This window comes from Rhinoderma darwinii, chromosome 7 (genome assembly GCF_050947455.1).
Source record: "Rhinoderma darwinii isolate aRhiDar2 chromosome 7, aRhiDar2.hap1, whole genome shotgun sequence".
Classification (NCBI taxonomy): Eukaryota; Metazoa; Chordata; class Amphibia; order Anura; family Rhinodermatidae; genus Rhinoderma; species Rhinoderma darwinii.
In genome coordinates this window covers 9,763,901-9,782,344 of record NC_134693.1, presented here as the reverse complement: position 1 = coordinate 9,782,344, position 18,444 = coordinate 9,763,901, and the positions used below count along the sequence as shown (strand labels likewise).

At 44.9% G+C, this 18,444-nt stretch overlaps 1 protein-coding gene across 1 annotated transcript in view; it reads left to right on the top strand.

Annotated features, from left to right (window-relative positions):
- Positions 1-18,444, top strand: part of LOC142657032 (FRAS1-related extracellular matrix protein 1-like) — a 144,050-nt gene that overhangs the window by 97,346 nt on the left and 28,260 nt on the right. Inside the window, exons 25-27 of the mRNA XM_075832081.1 lie at positions 2,470-2,671; positions 3,311-3,458; positions 4,005-4,134. Coding sequence (XP_075688196.1) covers positions 2,470-2,671; positions 3,311-3,458; positions 4,005-4,134 — 480 coding nt within the window. The remainder of the gene's footprint in view (positions 1-2,469; positions 2,672-3,310; positions 3,459-4,004; positions 4,135-18,444) is intronic.

Genomic DNA, 18,444 nt, shown 5'->3' with positions numbered 1-18,444 from the left:
ATATTCTTGTATATAGGGGGCAGTATTATAGTAGTTATATTCTTGTACATAGGGGGCAGTATTATAGCAATTATTTTCTTGTATATAGTTGGCAGTGTTTACTGAACTCTTGATGTTTGGTAACATCTGTTCTGGATGTCTCTTTAGGGCTCTATTTACATCACGTTTGAGTCTTCTGTCAGACATATACATCGAGGCTCCTATGTTAAAAAAAAAGATACATATTTTTGCCTAATGCCTCTGCATAGTAAAGTTTAGAATACGCTTTTCTATATAACAAAAAAAAAAGTATATCGACATACAGCAGCTGGACAGAGGTCAGAGTTTACTTTTTCAGCCTGTTGTGTGAATGGAGCCCTATGGATACGTAAGGTGTATACGCCGGGAGTTTTTTCTGGTGTATACACCAAACAAAGAGCTGAAATATAATGTGAGCAGAGCCTAAAACATTATTTTTTTTAAGATGCATTGAATAGTTTTTGGCCCTCAGACACAGTTGTAACATGTTGATGTCCCTGTTCATGGAAATGCTTGGACAGCAGGCTTGATGAGAGACACGGTGCAGCCTCCAGGTAGCCTCCAGCATAAATAATGTAAGGACTTATAAGTGCTGCGTCTTTATATTTCTCCTGTCCTATGATTTACTGCACATACTAAACTGCTTGCGGAGAACTGACAGTTATAACATGTCGGGTAATTCTGCATTCAGAGTCACCGGGGAGAGATACCTCTGGCAAAAGTTCAGGAGTCAGTGTTTTGGAAAGATTTGTATGCCCAGATCCCTTGTGGATGTAAGTCCCATGGACGTGGAACCTTAAAGAAGTTAACTCTTAAAACCTATAGTAATGTTTACTGTGAAATTGAAATCACATTTGACCTTTGGTGTCATTTTTTTTTTTTGCCTTTTATTACATCTAAATTGGGATTTAATACTTGATATGACTTATCGCGGGAAAACAGCTGATTTTGTTGGGGGAAGTCGCAGCCAACCAGCCACTTACCTTGCAGCGACTCCTGCAGAGGAAATGCAGTATTACATGGCGGCCATTCAGAGCGGCTCCCCGTTCTGGCTCATATTTTATATATATATATATATATATATATATATATATAGCCCTAGAAATCTGATACTTACAGACCCTAAGCCGTCAGGTTTATTGGGTACAGAAGGGGTTAACAGGACTCGCAGGCGAAAGTGCTTATTTCTTAAATTCATGGCCTAGTTTACTAATCAGATGTCACAAGACGTCAGGTAGGGAGCCATCATTTAAGAAACACAGAATGCAGTAAGTGAAGCAACTAATTATCTGGACAGAGGCATGAAGGTGAGCGTCTCCCGGGGCCCTGCAAATTATCCAGACAGGTGAAAAAAGAAAATAGTTTTCCCACTCGCAATCTCCGTGGTATAAAATTCAGATTGTTTCTACCTCACAAATGAGTTGCAAAAAATAAGTAAAAGAATGTTTTCTCTTCTCCCCCCTCCGTCACATACAGCGTGCGTCACTGTCGTTAGTTTGGCAAAGTTTTTGTCTGTCTGGTTCACTTTTCTTCTGCATGACTTTAAAATAGTATTAGGCCCTGTTCACATTTGCGTTGGAGGCTCCGTTGCAAATTCTGTCAGATTCGACGGGAAGAATAGCGTTGTGTATCGGGAGGAAGATTTATTACGGCTTTGTTCACACTTGCTTCCATTCAGAAACAGAACCCCCTACCTTTGACAAGGGTAATCCACTACCCGTCACGATATAGCTGTTATCATAAGGAATAATAATAAAAAGTGCGGGCCCTATTTCCACCAACGTCCTCCCACCCCTGACATGACTCCCTACATAACACAAGCCCCACCAAACTATCCAGCCTTAAAGGGGCTTTCCCATAATCATCATTTATCCCCTATTTACAGGATAGGGGATAAATGTTTGATCTGTGGGGGTCCAACCGCTGGGGTCCCCACTGATCCCGAGAGCGAGCGTCCAGGAGTCCCCTATGTGAATGGAGTGGTATTGCACATGGTGCTTCATTCATGGTCTATGGGGCTGCCGGTGATATTCGAGCCGATGATTATGGGAAAAATCCTTTAAGTTAACCTCTCAATAAGTGTTGATGGGCCTTAAAAATGTTTGTTGACCTATAAAGGAGGGAGCCAGGCTTGAGGAGCACCACTTCTTACATTATAATGTATGACATTTATTTTAGTGGGCACCTTAACTTCTCTCATCTGCTAACATTTGACTGGGCGGGTCGGGGCGTAGTTGGGGGTTTACCGGTGCATGAGGTGCTGGAGGGGTGACAAAAAGCTACTTTGCCATGGCCAGGATATTTCGTTACAGGGATAGGGCAGCAAACGTAATCTTTTTCTCAAGGTGATGGAAAGTCGAGCTACGGCTCTGGGGATGGTGGGGGTGTTTGTCCTAGCAGGAATAATATGTAATATATCAATAGAATTACAATTTCCCAGCTTTTCTTTAGGTGAATCATGTGGATAAAATACCTCCAAAAATACTGAACAAGGAGAATCCATCCACTGTAGAGAAGCTGAAAGATGGAAGATCCGCCATTCAGATCACATCCGGGAACCTGAGGGCTTCGGACATTAATAGCGCAGATGAAGACCTTCTATATGTTGTATTGAGATCCCCACTTTTTGGACATCTGGAAAATCCAAAAACAGGTACAGACAATGTGACTTATGTATTCTATATTAACAGTATATTATGAATATTGTCATCAAGCTGGTTTCCAGTCCTATCTCAATACTGTTCTCCATATTTGGTCTTCGATTTGGGTCTTCAGCCTCTTCGATGACTGTGTTGAAGATCTCTTTGATTGTCTACATACATCTTCTTATTGGTGGATCTCCTCTTCCTCCCTGTTCCTCAACTCTTCTGAGCCTAATTGTCTTTATCAATGAGCTGGATCTTCTCATAATATATCCATGATAAGATAAAGCTTTGTTCTGGCCATTGGTGCCTCCATTGGATGGTTGGGCTTCACGAGATCCAGGATCCATGATTTGTTTTCCTGGCACTCTATGGGATTCTCAAAAGTCTTGACACAAGATGTAAATAATAATACTTTTTCTTGTCCTCCTTTATTGCCCACCCTTCACATCCATAGCCTGGACCACAATCACCAAGTTTTACTTCTACTGATGGATTATTGTGGTTTCTTCTGTCCACCTAAGTCCTTCTCAAATGTAGACTTGTCCCAGTGATATTTTATTTTTCTGATGTTCTAAGACGCTCATGAAGCTTCCAAGACTTGGGTGTATAACATATCGGTGTTGTGTTTGTAACTCTCTATTTTGTAGGAGATCATATTGGACGAACATTTACCCAAAGAGAAGTAAATCAGAGAAAGATTTGTTACATCATAAACCCCTCGCATGAAGAAGTGAATTCAGATAGCTTTGAATTTGAAATCTCTGATCCAGCCGGGAATAAGATTCCTCCAGAAACGTAAGAGATCTATCTATCTCATATCTCTCTATCTATCTCATATCTATCTCTCTATCTATCTCATATCTATCTCTCTATCTATCTCATATCTATCTATCTATCTATCTCATATCTCTCTATCTATCTCATATCTATCTCTCTATCTATCTCATATCTATCTCTCTATCTATCTCATATCTATCTATCTATCTATCTCATATCTATCTATCTCATATCTATCTATCTCATATCTATCTATCTATCTATCTCATATCTATCTATCTATCTATCTATCTCATATCTATCTATCTATCTATCTCATATCTATCTATCTATCTCATATCTATCTATCTATCTCATATCTATCTATCTCATATCTATCTATCTATCTATCTATCTATCTATCTATCTATCTATCTATCTATCTATCTATCTATCTATCTATCTATCTCATATCTATCTATCTCTCATATCTATCTAATATTTCATATCTATCTAATATCTCATATCTATCTAATATCTCATATCTATCTAATATCTCATATCTATCATTGTTAATATTTTCAGACTTGAACTGAAATGGTCTGTATTAGAACTGGCTGAATCATATTATCATATTTGTGAGAATGCTGGGACTCTTGCACTGAAAGTCATTAGACGAGGGAGCGGTAAAGATCCAGCGTTTGTTGCAATAAAGGTAAATCTTCATCTTTTGATGGGAAGTGTTTTAGTTTTGTATGTAATTAAATATTGCCGTTATTTGGCAGTATAATATTAAATGGATATTACGTAAACCATTATAGACCAAATTTATATAGTTTTATATCATTTGTTTATGTTTTACTACTTTTACAAAATAAAAACATTTTGTTAAAAAAAAATAGTTTTGTGTCGCCATGTGAGATCCCTAACCTTTTTATTTTTTCATTGATCGAGCGGTGTAAGTGTTTGTTTTATTGCGGGGTGAGATATCGTTTTTATTGGTACAATTTTGAGGTGCATGCAATTTTTTGATCACCTTCTATTCCATTTTGTTTTGGAGACAATGTTATTAAAAAGCAGAAAAAAATATCAATATCAATGTATTGTAATAGTTTGGACTTATGGATGCGGTGATAGCAATTATATTTTTATTTGTTTGTTTTTGTTATTTTACAGGTAAAATGTTAAAATGTGTTTATACATTGTTCAAAACTTTATTAAATTTATTGTTAAATTTTTTTTATGTCCCACTAGGGTACTTGAACTTGCAATCATCTGATCACCGTACTTAAAAAAAAGTCACCTCTTAATAGAAGGACTAAGATAACAGAACTGGGGACCTTCAGAAAGACACCGGCTGCCATGACAATGCATCGGCAACCCGCGATTGCATCACATGGGCTCCCCTGTGCATCAGAAGGGGCTCCCCTGGGGCTTAAATGCTGCTGTTACTAGTGACCGCAGCATCTAAGTGGCAGGGATCTCAGTTATCCCCAATTCAAGATGTTGAGGCGAGGTGTCATCTGTAATACACAGCTGACACCACCAGCGTATGGTGCGGGTTCAGTGTGTGAGCCCGCTGCATACTCACCCCTTGCTGAGACGTACCAATAGGTCATGGTGCAGGTAGGGTTTACCTCCCCTACCCTCTAATGATAATGAAATTACTCTGCTTATCTTGTCCCAGTCTATATAGTCGAGCTGAAAAGCAAGCTGCAGAAAACAGAAAGTGTCAGCCTATTATGTGTGCTCTACTGGCCAGTGTGGAAACTGCATGATTTATTCTTTTCAAAGGGGTTGGCTCATCAGAAACAATCCCTTTCAGATAGAAGCTTTCACAGGTCCAGCTCACGACACCCTTAGCTAACTGCTGAATTTGCTGGCAGATGCCACAGCCAGCCACGCACTTCCCCAGCAGTGAAGTGGCCGCTGGAAGGGGAAATGTAGTATTACATAGATGGCTGAAGTCCGCCAGTGCAGAACCTCCCTCTATGACCTCCATAGGTAAGAGGGTTTATGGACATGAGACGACCAGCAATATAACAGATAGGACACATTCACATGGCAGTATTTTGGTCAGTATTTTGCTTCAGTATTCGGAATCTAAAACCAAGAATGGGTCCAAAACATAGAAGAGGTACAAATCTCTCCTATACTTTTTGTATTTATAGTCCACTCCTGATTTTGGCTTCCAAATACTGATGCAAAAAACTCACCAAAACACTGCAATGTGAAAGAGACCTAATACTCATATCAGTCTTCACAATGGTGAGTACCTAGAAGATGCAAAAAGTATTTCACTGACAGTGACAGTAAAGGCCTAAATATGTCCTTTGTGAGATGTTTAGTATTTAGGCTGGTTTTGCATGACTAAAAAGACAGTAAGATGCCAAGAAAAATGGGAAAGTCTCCAAGAATACAAACTTAAAAAATTCTTCAAGTCATACCAAGCCTTGTACAATAAAGATACATTTACTGTGAAGCTGTGACTGCATCTGCTGTGCATAATGTATAGAAGACGCTGATTTTTCTCAAGAGTTTCTCCCAGCCGGAGGGGATTTAAGAATTAACAGGAGGTGCCATAGGTTATAGCCATGGATGCAACATTGCTTTTTGAAGATAAACACATTTTGTTTTTAAATAAACAAATAGCTTTTTGTATGTTCTCTTACAAATAATTACACTACAGGTCTCTACCTGCTGCTTGCACCATACCTATTACAATATTCATCCAGAGCTTTCTGGTTCATAAATTGGAGAAGTTATCAGATCTACTGTGTGGTGTAGTATAGAGGATCTGTCAGTTATCCTGTGTGGTGTAGTATAGGGGATCGGTCAGCTGTCCTGTGTGGTGCAGTATAGAGGATCTGTCAGCTCTCCTGTGTGGTGTAGTATACAGGAGCTATCAGCTCTCCTGTGTGGTGTAGTATACAGGATCTGTCAGCTCTCCTGTGTGGTGTAGTATACAGGATCTGTCAGTTCTCCTGTGTGGTGTAGTATAGAGGAGCTGTCAGCTCTCCTGTGTGGTGTAGTATAGAGGAGCTGTCAGCTCTTCTGTGTGGTGTAGTATAGAGGAGCTGTCCGCTCTCCTGTGTGGTGTAGTATAGAGGAGCTGTCAGCTCTCCTGTGTGGTGTAGTATAGAGGATCTGTCAGCTCTCCTGTGTGGTGTAGTATAGAGGATCTGTCAGCTCTCCTGTGTGGTGTAGTATAGAGGATCTGTCTGCTCTCCTGTGTGGTGTAGTATAGAGGAGCTGTCAGCTCTCCTGTGTGGTGTAGTATACAGGATCTGTTAGCTCTCCTGTGTGGTGCAGTATAGAGGAGCTGTCAGCTCTTCTGTGTGGTGTAGTATAGAGGATCTGTCTGCTCTCCTGTGTGGTGTAGTATAGAGGAGCTGTCTGTTCTCCTGTGTGGTGTAGTATAGAGGAGCTGTCAGCTCTCCTGTGTGGTGTAGTATAGAGGAGCTGTCAGCTCTCCTGTGTGGTGTAGTATACAGGATCTGTTAGCTCTCCTGTGTGGTGCAGTATAGAGGAGCTGTCAGCTCTCCTGTGTGGTGTAGTATAGAGGATCTGTCAGTTCTCCTGTGTGGTGTAGTATAGAGGATCTGTCAGCTCTCCTATGTGGTGTAGTATAGAGGATCTGTCAGCTCTCCTGTGTGGTGTAGTATACAGGATCTGTCAGCTCTCCTGTGTGGTGTAGTATAGAGGATATGTCAGTTCTCCTGTGTGGTGTAGTATAGAGGATCTGTCAGCTCTCCTGTGTGGTGTAGTATAGAGGATCTGTCAGCTCTCCTGTGTGGTGTAGTATAGAGGATCTGTCAGCTCTCCTGTGTGGTGTAGTATAGCGGATCTGTCAGCTCTCCTGTGTGGTGTAGTATAGAGGATATGTCAGCTCTCCTGTGTGGTGTAGTATAGAGGATCTGTCAGTTCTCCTGTGTGATGTAGTATAGAGTATCTGTCAGCTCTCCTGTGTGGTGTAGTATAGAGGATCTGTCAGCTCTCCTGTGTGGTGTAGTATAGAGGATCTGTCAGTTCTCCTGTGTGGTGTAGTATAGAGGATCTGTCAGCTCTCCTGTGTGATGTAGTATAGAGGATCTGTCAGCTCTCCTGTGTGGTGTAGTATAGAGGATCTGTCAGTTCTCCTGTGTGGTGTAGTATAGAGGATCTGTAATGGCAGGAAGGAGGTGAAGGGAACAAGTGAGCCCTAATCTACCCACCGCCCTGTCCCTGCCTACTTGCAACGACCCGCCCTAGGCGACGGGGTACAACTTGGCGGCGGTCCCTACGCTGTCTAAGTGCAAGGGAGTACAAACAGGGAACACGCAAGGGAATACAGTAGCCCACGGAACGCCGCGAGGAAACGGAGCGGTGAATGAGCCAGTCAGGATCAGGAAGTAGTGGAGTATACAAACGGGAGCACGGAGCAGAAGCAAGCCAGGGGCAGAGCAACGCAGGATAAACGGAACTGAAACAAGGCAGAAGCACGGCAGAAGCAGGCTGGAGCAAGGCAGCAGTGGGGCCAGGAATCCAAGAAGAATAACAAGCAAGGAGGAAGAGAAAACGGCAGGTATAAATGGACAGGGGGCGGGGCTAACTCTGACTGACCAGGCCGCGATAGGCTCTCCCACTCCTGAGCCTGCCGCCCTGATTGGTGGGAGCAGGTGTCAGTCTCAGAGGTCTGGCCTCAGGTGTCGACTGATTAATCCTGGGAGTATACCCAGACGTAGTGCCTGGCAGATCCTTTACAGTACTCCCCCTTTTATGAGGGGCCACCGGACCCTTACTAAGAGGACCCGGTTTAGTGGGGAAGAGAAGGTGGAACCTCCTTATCAATACCCCAGCGTGAACATCTCGAGCAGGTACCCAAGTCCTCTCCTCCGGCCCGTATCCTCTCCAATGGACCAGGTACTGGAGGGAGCCCTGGATCATCCTACTGTCCACAATCTTGGCCACCTTGAATTCCACCCCCTCAGGGGTGAGAACGGGAACAGGAGGTTTCCTCGAGGGGGACCAGGACGGGGAGCAGCGTTTCAGGAGGGAGGCATGGAAGACGTCGTGTATGCGAAAGGATGGGGGCAGCTCCAGACGGAAGGATACAGGTTTGAGGACTTCAATGACCTTATAAGGCCCAATAAATCGGGGAGCAAACTTCCTGGACGGGACCTTAAGGCGCAAGTTCCTCGACGACAACCACACCAGATCCCCTACAACAAACCGGGGGTTAGCAGAACGTCTACAATCAGCCTGAATCTTTTGTACGCTCTGGGACGCCTCTAGGTGCTTCTGAACCTGGGCCCAGACTGTGAACAGTTCCCGATGAATGTCCTCTACCTCGGGATTATTGGAACAACCAGGGGAAACGGAGGAGAACCTAGGATTAAACCCGAAATTACAGAAAAACGGGGAGACCCCTGACGAGTTACTGACCCGGTTATTCAGGGAAAATTCGGCGAGGGGAAGGAATGAGACCCAATCAAATTGACAGTCAGAAATGAAACACCTTAAATATTGTTCCAGGGATTGGTTAGTCCTTTCCGTTTGGCCATTAGTTTCGGGATGGAAGGCGGAGGAGAAGGATAGATCAATCTCCAACTTTTTACAAAAAGCTCTCCAAAATAAGGAAACAAATTGTACCCCTCTGTCCGAAACTATATTGACTGGGGCCCCATGGAGACGCAGAATGTGTTTCACAAACAAAGAAGCTAACGTCTTGGCGTTAGGTAGTTTCTTAAGGGGCACAAAGTGGCACATCTTGCTGAAGCGGTCTACTACCACCCACACCACCGACTTGCCCTGAGATAGAGGCAAATCGGTGATAAAATCCATGGAGATATGGGTCCAAGGTCTCTGGGGAATGGGCAAGGAACGTAGTAAGCCCGCAGGTCGGGACCTAGGGGTCTTGGACCTAGCACAGACCTCACAAGCGGCGATGTAAGCCCTAACGTCTTTAGGCAACCCAGGCCACCAATAGTTTCTGGTAATGAGGAGTTTGGTACCCAAGATGCCAGGATGACCAGATAGAGCGGAGTCATGGTTTTCCCTGAGTACCCTTAGCCGGTATTGCAGGGGGACAAACAGTTTGTCCCTAGGGAGGTTCCCGGGAGCTGAACCTTGATCAGCCGCGATGTCAGAGGCTAAGTCAGAATCAGTGGCAGAAACAATTATACCAGGGGGTAAAATACAAGCAGGATCCTTCTCAGAAGGAGGATTAGCCATGAAACTACGTGACAGTGCATCAGCCTTAATATTTTTGGACCCAGCCCTATAGGTAACCAAGAAATTAAATCTGGTAAAGAACAGTGCCCAACGAGCTTGTCTAGGATTAAGCCTCCGGGCAGATTCTAGGAAAACCAGATTCTTGTGGTCAGTAAGGACCGTTACCTGGTGTCTGGCCCCCTCCAAGAAGTGACGCCACTCTTCAAAAGCCCATTTAATGGCTAAAAGTTCGCGGTTGCCAATATCATAGTTACACTCCGTGGGCGAAAACTTCCTAGAGAAGTAAGCACAGGGGCGGAGATGGGTGAGGGAGCTGGTACCCTGGGACAAGACGGCCCCCACTCTCACCTCGGACGCGTCAACCTCCACAATAAATGGCTCCCTTTGGTTGGGCTGAACCAGCACGGGGGCCGAGATAAAGCACTTCTTGAGGGTCTCAAAAGCCTGGACGGCCTCAGGGGGCCAATGGAGGACATCAGCACCCTTGCGAGTGAGGTCCGTAAGAGGCTTAGCGACGACCGAGAAGTTGGCAATAAATCTCCTGTAATAGTTAGCGAACCCCAAAAAACACTGTAGCGCCTTCAGGGAGGCAGGTTGGACCCATTCCGCCACAGCCTGAACCTTGGCAGGGTCCATGCGGAATTCATGAGGAGTGAGGATTTGACCTAAAAATGGTATCTCCTGTACCCCAAACACACATTTTTCGGTCTTCGCAAACAGATTATTTTCCCGAAGGACCTGGAGGACCTTCCTGACATGCTCCACGTGCGAGGACCAGTCCTTGGAAAACACCAGTATGTCATCAAGGTACACTACAAGAAAATTACCCAGGTAATCTCTCAGAATTTCATTAATAAAATTCTGGAAGACGGCAGGGGCATTACACAACCCAAAGGGCATGACTAGGTATTCGAAATGACCTTCGGGCGTGTTGAACGCAGTTTTCCACTCATCCCCCTCTTTGATGCGGATAAGGTTATATGCCCCCCGTAGATCGAACTTAGAGAACCATTGGGCCCCCTGAACCTGATTAAAAAGATCCGGAATCAAAGGAAGGGGATACTGGTTCCTTACTGTGACCTTATTCAAGTTCCGATAATCAATGCACGGCCTAAGACCACCATCCTTCTTCCCCACGAAGAAGAAGCCAGCACCTACAGGAGAAGTCGAGGGGCGAATGAAACCCTTGGCCAGGCATTCTTGGATATACTCCCTCATAGCTTTACGTTCAGGACATGAAAGATTAAATATCCTCCCCTTAGGAAGCTTGGCACCAGGCACCAAATCGATGGCGCAATCGTAATCTCTATGAGGGGGCAACACCTCGGAGGCCTCCTTAGAAAACATATCAGCGAAGTCCTGAACAAACTCAGGAAGCGTGTTTACCTCCTCCCGGGGAGAAATAGAGTTAACCGAAAGACATGACATCAGGCAATCACTACCCCATTTGGTGAGATCCCCAGTATTCCAATCAAACGTGGGATTATGCAGCTGCAACCAGGGAAGACCTAATACCAGATCGGACGATAATCCCTGCATCACCAGTACAGAGCACTGCTCCAAATGCATGGAGCCAACCAGGAGTTCAAAAACAGGAGTATGCTGAGTAAAATAACCATTAGCAAGAGGAGTGGAGTCGATACCCACTACCGGGATAGGATAAGGTAAATCAATAAAAGGCATCTTTAGAGACATAGCAAATTCCACAGACATGATATTAGCAGATGAGCCTGAATCCACGAAGGCACTGCCAGTGGCAGACCGGCCAGCAAACGAGACCTGAAAGGGAAGCAAAATCTTATTGCGTTTAGTATTAACGGGAAATACCTGTGCGCCCAAGTGACCTCCCCGGTGATCACTTAGGCGCGGAAGTTTTCCGGCTGCTTATTCTTGCGCCTGAGACAGGTGTTCAGTAGATGCTTGTCGTCCCCACAATAGAAGCAGAGACCATTCTTCCTGCGAAACTCTCTACGTTGTCGAGGGGACATGGAGGCCCCGAGCTGCATAGGTACCTCCGAGTCCTCCGTGGAAGAGCGAGGAGACGGGACCTCGGGGGGAATCGCAGGGCAGTCAGAGGGGAAAACATTGAAACGTTCAAGCTGACGTTCCCTGAGACGTCGGTCAAGTCGTACTGCTAGGGCCATAACCTGGTCTAGGGAGTCAGAAGAGGGGTAGCTAACCAGCAGATCCTTCAGGGCGTCAGATAATCCTAACCTAAACTGGCACTTTAGGGCCGGGTCGTTCCACCGAGAAGCTACGCACCACTTTCTAAAATCAGAACAGTATTCCTCAACAGGTCTCCCACCCTGATGTAAGGTCACCAGCTGACTCTCGGCTAAGGCAGTCCTGTCAGTCTCGTCGTAAATGAGACCGAGGGCAGAGAAAAACCGATCAACGGAGGAAAGTTCAGGGGCGTCAGGAGCCAAGGAGAAGGCCCACTCTTGGGGCCCTTCCTGGAGTCGGGATATAATGATACCGACCCGCTGTTTCTCGGAACCTGAGGAGTGAGGTCTTAGGCGGAAATAAAGTCTGCAACTCTCCCGGAAGGAGAGAAAAGTCTTACGGTCCCCTGAGAACCGGTCAGGTAACTTGAGGTTGGGTTCTAAAGGTGAGGTGAGGGGTACTACAAAGGCAGCGTCAGACTGATTGACCCTCTGAGCCAGGGCCTGGACCTGTAGGGAGAGGCCCTGCATCTGCTGGGTCAGGGTCTCAAGGGGTCCATGATAGCGTCAGCGTAGAAGAAATGGTAGACTAGGTAAGGGCTTGTTATTATGTAATGGCAGGAAGGAGGTGAAGGGAACAAGTGAGCCCTAATCTACCCACCACCCTGTCCCTGCCTACTTGCAACGACCCGCCCTAGGCGACGGGGTACAACTTGGCGGCGGTCCCTACGCTGTCTAAGTGCAAGGGAGTACAAACAGGGAACACGCAAGGGAATACAGTAGCCCACGGAACGCCGCGAGGAAACGGAGCGGTGAATGAGCCAGTCAGGATCAGGAAGTAGTGGAGTATACAAACGGGAGCACGGAGCAGAAGCAAGCCAGGGGCAGAGCAACGCAGGATAAACGGAACTGAAGCAAGGCAGAAGCACGGCAGAAGCAGGCTGGAGCAAGGCAGCAGTGGGGCCAGGAATCCAAGAAGAATAACAAGCAAGGAGGAAGAGAAAACGGCAGGTATAAATGGACAGGGGGCGGAACTAACTCTGACTGACCAGGCCGCGATAGGCTCTCCCACTCCTGAGCCTGCCACCCTGATTGGTGGGAGCAGGTGTCAGTCTCAGAGGTCTGGCCTCAGGTGTCGACTGATTAATCCTGGGAGTATACCCAGACGTAGTGCCTGGCAGATCCTTTACAGGATCTGTCAGCTCTCCTATGTGGTGTAGTATAGAGGATCTGTCAGCTCTCCTGTGTGGTGCAGTATACAGGATCTGTCAGCTCTCCTGTGTGGTGTAGTATAGAGGATATGTCAGTTCTCCTGTGTGGTGTAGTATAGAGGATCTGTCAGCTCTCCTGTGTGGTGTAGTATAGAGGATCTGTCAGCTCTCCTGTGTGGTGTAGTATAGAGGATCTGTCAGCTCTCCTGTGTGGTGTAGTATAGCGGATCTGTCAGCTCTCCTGTGTGGTGTAGTATAGAGGATATGTCAGCTCTCCTGTGTGGTGTAGTATAGAGGATCTGTCAGTTCTCCTGTGTGATGTAGTATAGAGTATCTGTCAGCTCTCCTGTGTGGTGTAGTATAGAGGATCTGTCAGCTCTTCTCTGTGGTGTAGTATAGAGGATCTGTCAGCTCTCCTGTGTGGTGTAGTATAGAGGAGATGTCAGTTCTCCTGTGTGGTGTAGTATAGAGGATATGTCAGCTCTCTTGTGTGGTGTAGTATAGAGGATCTGTCAGCTCTCCTGTGTGGTGTAGTATAGAGGAGCTGTCAGCTCTCCTGTGTTGTGTGGTGTAGTATAGAAGAGCTGACAGCTCTCCTGTGTGGTGTAGTATAGTGGATCAGTCAGTTCTCCTGTGTGGTGTAGTATAGAGGAGCTATCAGCTCTCCTGTGTGGTGTAGTATAGAGGATCTGTCAGCCCTCATGTGTGGTGTAGTATAGAAGAGCTGACAGCTCTCCTGTGTGGTGTAGTATAGCGGATCAGTCAGTTCTCCTGTGTGGTGTAGTATAGAGGATCTGTCAGTTCTCCTGTGTGGTGTAGTATAGAGGAGCTATCAGCTCTCCTGTGTGGTGTAGTATAGAGGATCTGTCAGCCCTCCTGTGTGGTGTAGTATAGAAGAGCTGACAGCTCTCCTGTGTGGTGTAGTATAGCGGATCAGTCAGTTCTCCTGTGTGGTGTAGTATAGAGGAGCTATCAGCTCTCCTGTGTGGTGTAGTATAGAGGATCTGTCAGCCCTCCTGTGTGGTGTAGTATAGAAGAGCTGACAGCTCTCCTGTGTGGTGTAGTATAGCGGATCAGTCAGTTATCCTGTGTGGTGTAGTATAGAGGATCTGTCAGTTCTCCTGTGTGGTGTAGTATAGCGGATCAGTCAGTTATCCTGTGTGGTGTAGTATAGAGGATCTGTCAGCCCTCCTGTGTGGTGTAGTATAGAGGATCTGTCAGCTCTCCTGTGTGGTGTAGTATAGCGGATCTGTCAGCTCTCCTGTGTGGTGTAGTATAGAGGATCTGTCAGTTCTCCTGTGTGGTGTAGTATAGAGGAGCTGTCAGTTCTCCTGTGTAGTATAGAGGATCTGTCAGCTCTCCTGTGTGATGTAGTATAGAGGATCTGTCCGCTCTCCTGTGTGGTGTAGTATAGAGGAGCTGTCAGCTCTCCTGTGTGGTGTAGTATAGAGGAGCTGTCAGCTCTCCTGTGTGGTGTAGTATAGAGGAGCTGTCAGTTCTCCTGTGTAGTATAGAGGATCTGTCAGCTCTCTTGTGTGGTGTAGTATAGAGGATCTGTCAGCTCCTATGACATGTCTGTTTTAGTAAGTACTTGTTTTCCAGATTAAATAATTCTTGAGTAAGTTGTTTTTTTTACTTTACGTTATGTCGTTCCTGTGTTAATCCTCCTGGAAATGTATGAATTAATTCACAACTGAATGTTACCATTTCCTTTGTCATTAGGATGTGTCTCTACAGAGTCTGACACAGTTGCCAGTGATTGGACCGTGCCGGACTGTGTACGGACTGACAAAAAATGAAAAAGATCCTGGGTAGTTGGTGGGCGCAATACACAATAATAACTAATTGCCGTTAGGCAAAAAAGCCCTGTTTTCCAACTGCCATGAAAGATAATAAATAAATAAAGTAAATTCTTTAATGTGCTATATATAGCAATAGGACAGACCACATGAAAGTTAAAAATATCACTGCTTGATTGCCGGGTAAACGTATGCAAGACTGCTGTCCATGCACTAGTGTGATACACCTATGAACCAACGTGCCACGACCGCTGACTTAGCCGTCAGTGGTTATAGTGTGTAATTTAGTTTAACCAGCAAGCAGGAATTAAAAATTGAAGAGCCCCCCCGACATGTTTCGTTACTGCTGTAACGTCCTCAGGGGAAATGGGGCTAATGGCGACGCGCCGGGAAATCCTCCCCTCTTGTAAAGTCCGTCTATGACGTAAACCAAAGTACGTCAGTATACACTCCCAATCACCGAGAGCGAAAGAGTACCAGCCTCCACAGCTGATCCGTGGGCCAATAGGAGGCCATTCATGGAACCAATCAGCCATGGGGAGGTGCGCAGGCGCACACTTGCCGATCGGAAACATAGTCCAAAAGAAGTCCTATAGTGATAGACTGATTATACAGCGTCTATGCTGGTACAATAGAGGACCACGCATGCGCAGTGATACAAAATCACAACTTAGAGAAAAATAAGATAAGATTACAGTGTAAGTGGAAAGTATAAAGTAGGCAGTGACGCCTGTGTATGCATAGATGGATAGGACTTCATTTCGCTAAAACGAAGGAAACGGAGCACCGTTGGTAAATGATATAAAGAACCTAATCATACAGTAGGACCTATATGTTTATCCAAGATAAGGACAAACATATGGTCTCCACTTTATTAGGAGATGGGAGCATGGACTAATGGGAAACGGCAGTGTGCGTAGGGCACATACATATCATGAGGGACATAGTCTGAGGAGTCAATAGTTTGTGGACAAATGCACAGCATATGCAAGGATCACGATAAAAGTGACGCATGCGCAGGTAGATGATATCCAGACTTAGAGTAAGTAAGGTATGAATTCATGAATTCAGCGGACTTGTTTTACCTGGAATAAAGATATAACCAAACATCACAGTGCCCGAGGCAGAGCGAGAAGTAAATGATGCAATTAATACATTAGGGAGCATAAGTAGATAAATCTCCATTTCACTCTGCATCGGAATCGGATGCGGATAGGCTACAGGAATTACAAAGTCCATTGGGTTAACTAAATGTCAGATGAATATCAATTGCAAATATTGATTCCAAATTAAGAGGGGAGAATATGGGGGCCGCCATAAAAATGTGGTCCTAGATAGTGTAAACTTTATGAGAGAAACTTGTGAGATTTACTAAAGTATCCATAATCAAGAACAGGTATATGGCTACACTATCCACTAGTATATCAATTAATCAATAAGTGTGTAAAAACACATATAGGAGAGAAACCACAATGCGCATTAGGGACACGTAATCAAGAGCTCCAAATAAAAAACAGAAACAGCGTCAGAGAAAAGCAGTGAAGGTGAACCCCTCATTCAAGCCCTGCGGGGTCAGGGTGCCGAGCCGATGAATCCACCGTGCCTCCTCTTGTAGGAGTCTACGATCTAAGTTACCCGCCCTGGGGCCCAGTTTGAGCTGGGCAACACCCCAGAATTGTAACAATCGAGTATCACCCCCATGAAATTTATGGAAATGCCTGGATAAAGTAGTATCTTCTTTATTATTAATGGTACTCCGATGTTTGGAGATACGTCTCCTCAATTCCTGAACGGTCTTGCCCACGTACAACTTAGGACATGGGCATTTCGCTATGTATATAACTCCACTAGATTGGCAGTTGATAAATTGTTTAATCTCATACAGTTTACCATCCACTGGATTGGTGAAATTCTTAACTGTTGGCATGAGATGGCAAAAGGAACATTTGCCACATGGATGAGAACCTTTGACTGATCTTTTTAGCCAACTAGATGGAGCACTAGATCGTCTAGAATGATGGCTATGTACTAGGAATTCCCGCAGATTTTTCCCCCTGCGGTAGGTAATGCTGGGACTCGCTGGAATTGCATCCCTAAGGTCAGGGTCAGCAGTGAGTATCGACCAATGTTTCCGTAAGATATTAGTGATTTGAGGAGAGCAAACGTCAAAAGTACCTATACAACGTATGGCATTGGATGATCTAGATGTAGTACGTCTGGCATCTTTATCTAGAAGTAAACTAGGTCTATCAGATGCCTTAGCCCTGGCATAGGCCCTATGTAGCCACTTTTTGGGGTAACCTCGGGCTAGGAATTTATAATATAGACCGTCGCATTCAGTTTGGAAGGATAAGTCGTTGGAACAGTTTCTCTTGGCTCTCAAATATTGGCCGATAGGAATTCCTTTTTTGAGAGCAGGTGGATGATAGCTGTCCCAATGAAGGAAGCTGTTAGTGGCTGTTACTTTACGGAAAATGTCAGTTTGGACACTGCCACCAGGGTCCAAAGAGATCTTGAGATCGAGAAAACTAATCTCATGATTATGTATCTCATAAGTGAATCTCATTCCAATTGTATTGTGGTTAAGTATAGACATGAAGTCAGTGAAGGTATTGACATCTCCATCCCAAAGGATGAGAATATCGTCAATATAACGCCCCCAAAATAAAATGTGAGAGGTGAAAAAAAGTAAATCATCTGTGAAAACAATAGTGTCTTCCCACCACCCTAGAAATAAATTGGCGTAAGTTGGAGCACAGACAGTACCCATGGCCGTGCCCTTTGTTTGGTGATAATATTTTTTGTCGAAGACAAAAAAATTATGTGTGAGCAAAAAACGTAAGAGTGATAGAACAAATTCATTGTGTAATTGGTATTGTGTGCCTTTGGTGTTCAGAAAGTGTTTGACAGCAATAAGGCCTAAATTGTGCTGGATATTCGTGTACAATGACTCCACGTCTATACTGGCTAACATGGTGGTAGGGGTAACATGGATCTCTTGGATCCTGGTGACAGTGTCTTTGGTATCTCTTAGATAGGAGGATAGAGAGGAGACAAATGGTGACAAAATCTCGTCTACATACAGGCTAATGCCCTGGGTCAGGTTATCATTCCCTGATACAATCGGCCTACCAGGAAGGGGACGAGTGGCCTTATGGACTTTGGGCAGTGCATAAAATGTTGCCAGAGTGGGCGTTGGATTGTATAGCCGTTTAAATTCATCAGGGGTGATGAGTCTGTTTTTTTTAGCATCATCAAGAAGAGCAAAAAGCTCTACTAAAAATACATCGGTGGGATTGCTCCCAAGAATGGTATAAGTCGTGTTATCATCGAGTAATCTATGGACCATGGCTAACTGATAGCTCCTTACGGATGCTTCATTATCTCCTGGATTTTGAAAAACAAAATCACAATAAAATTGGAGTCCAATTGGAAAAGGAGATAGCTGACATTAGGGTGTTTGAGTCTAGTCCTGAATTTAATGTGGCTGAAAACAAATTACAGAACAATATTGAAAAATTACAGGGAGAAATTAAAGAACGCAAGCACCGGAAATATATCCGTGACCGCAGGGACTTTGATATAGGACAGGTGTATACATACAAAACACGGCAATACCCTCCTCCGAAACGCACCACTG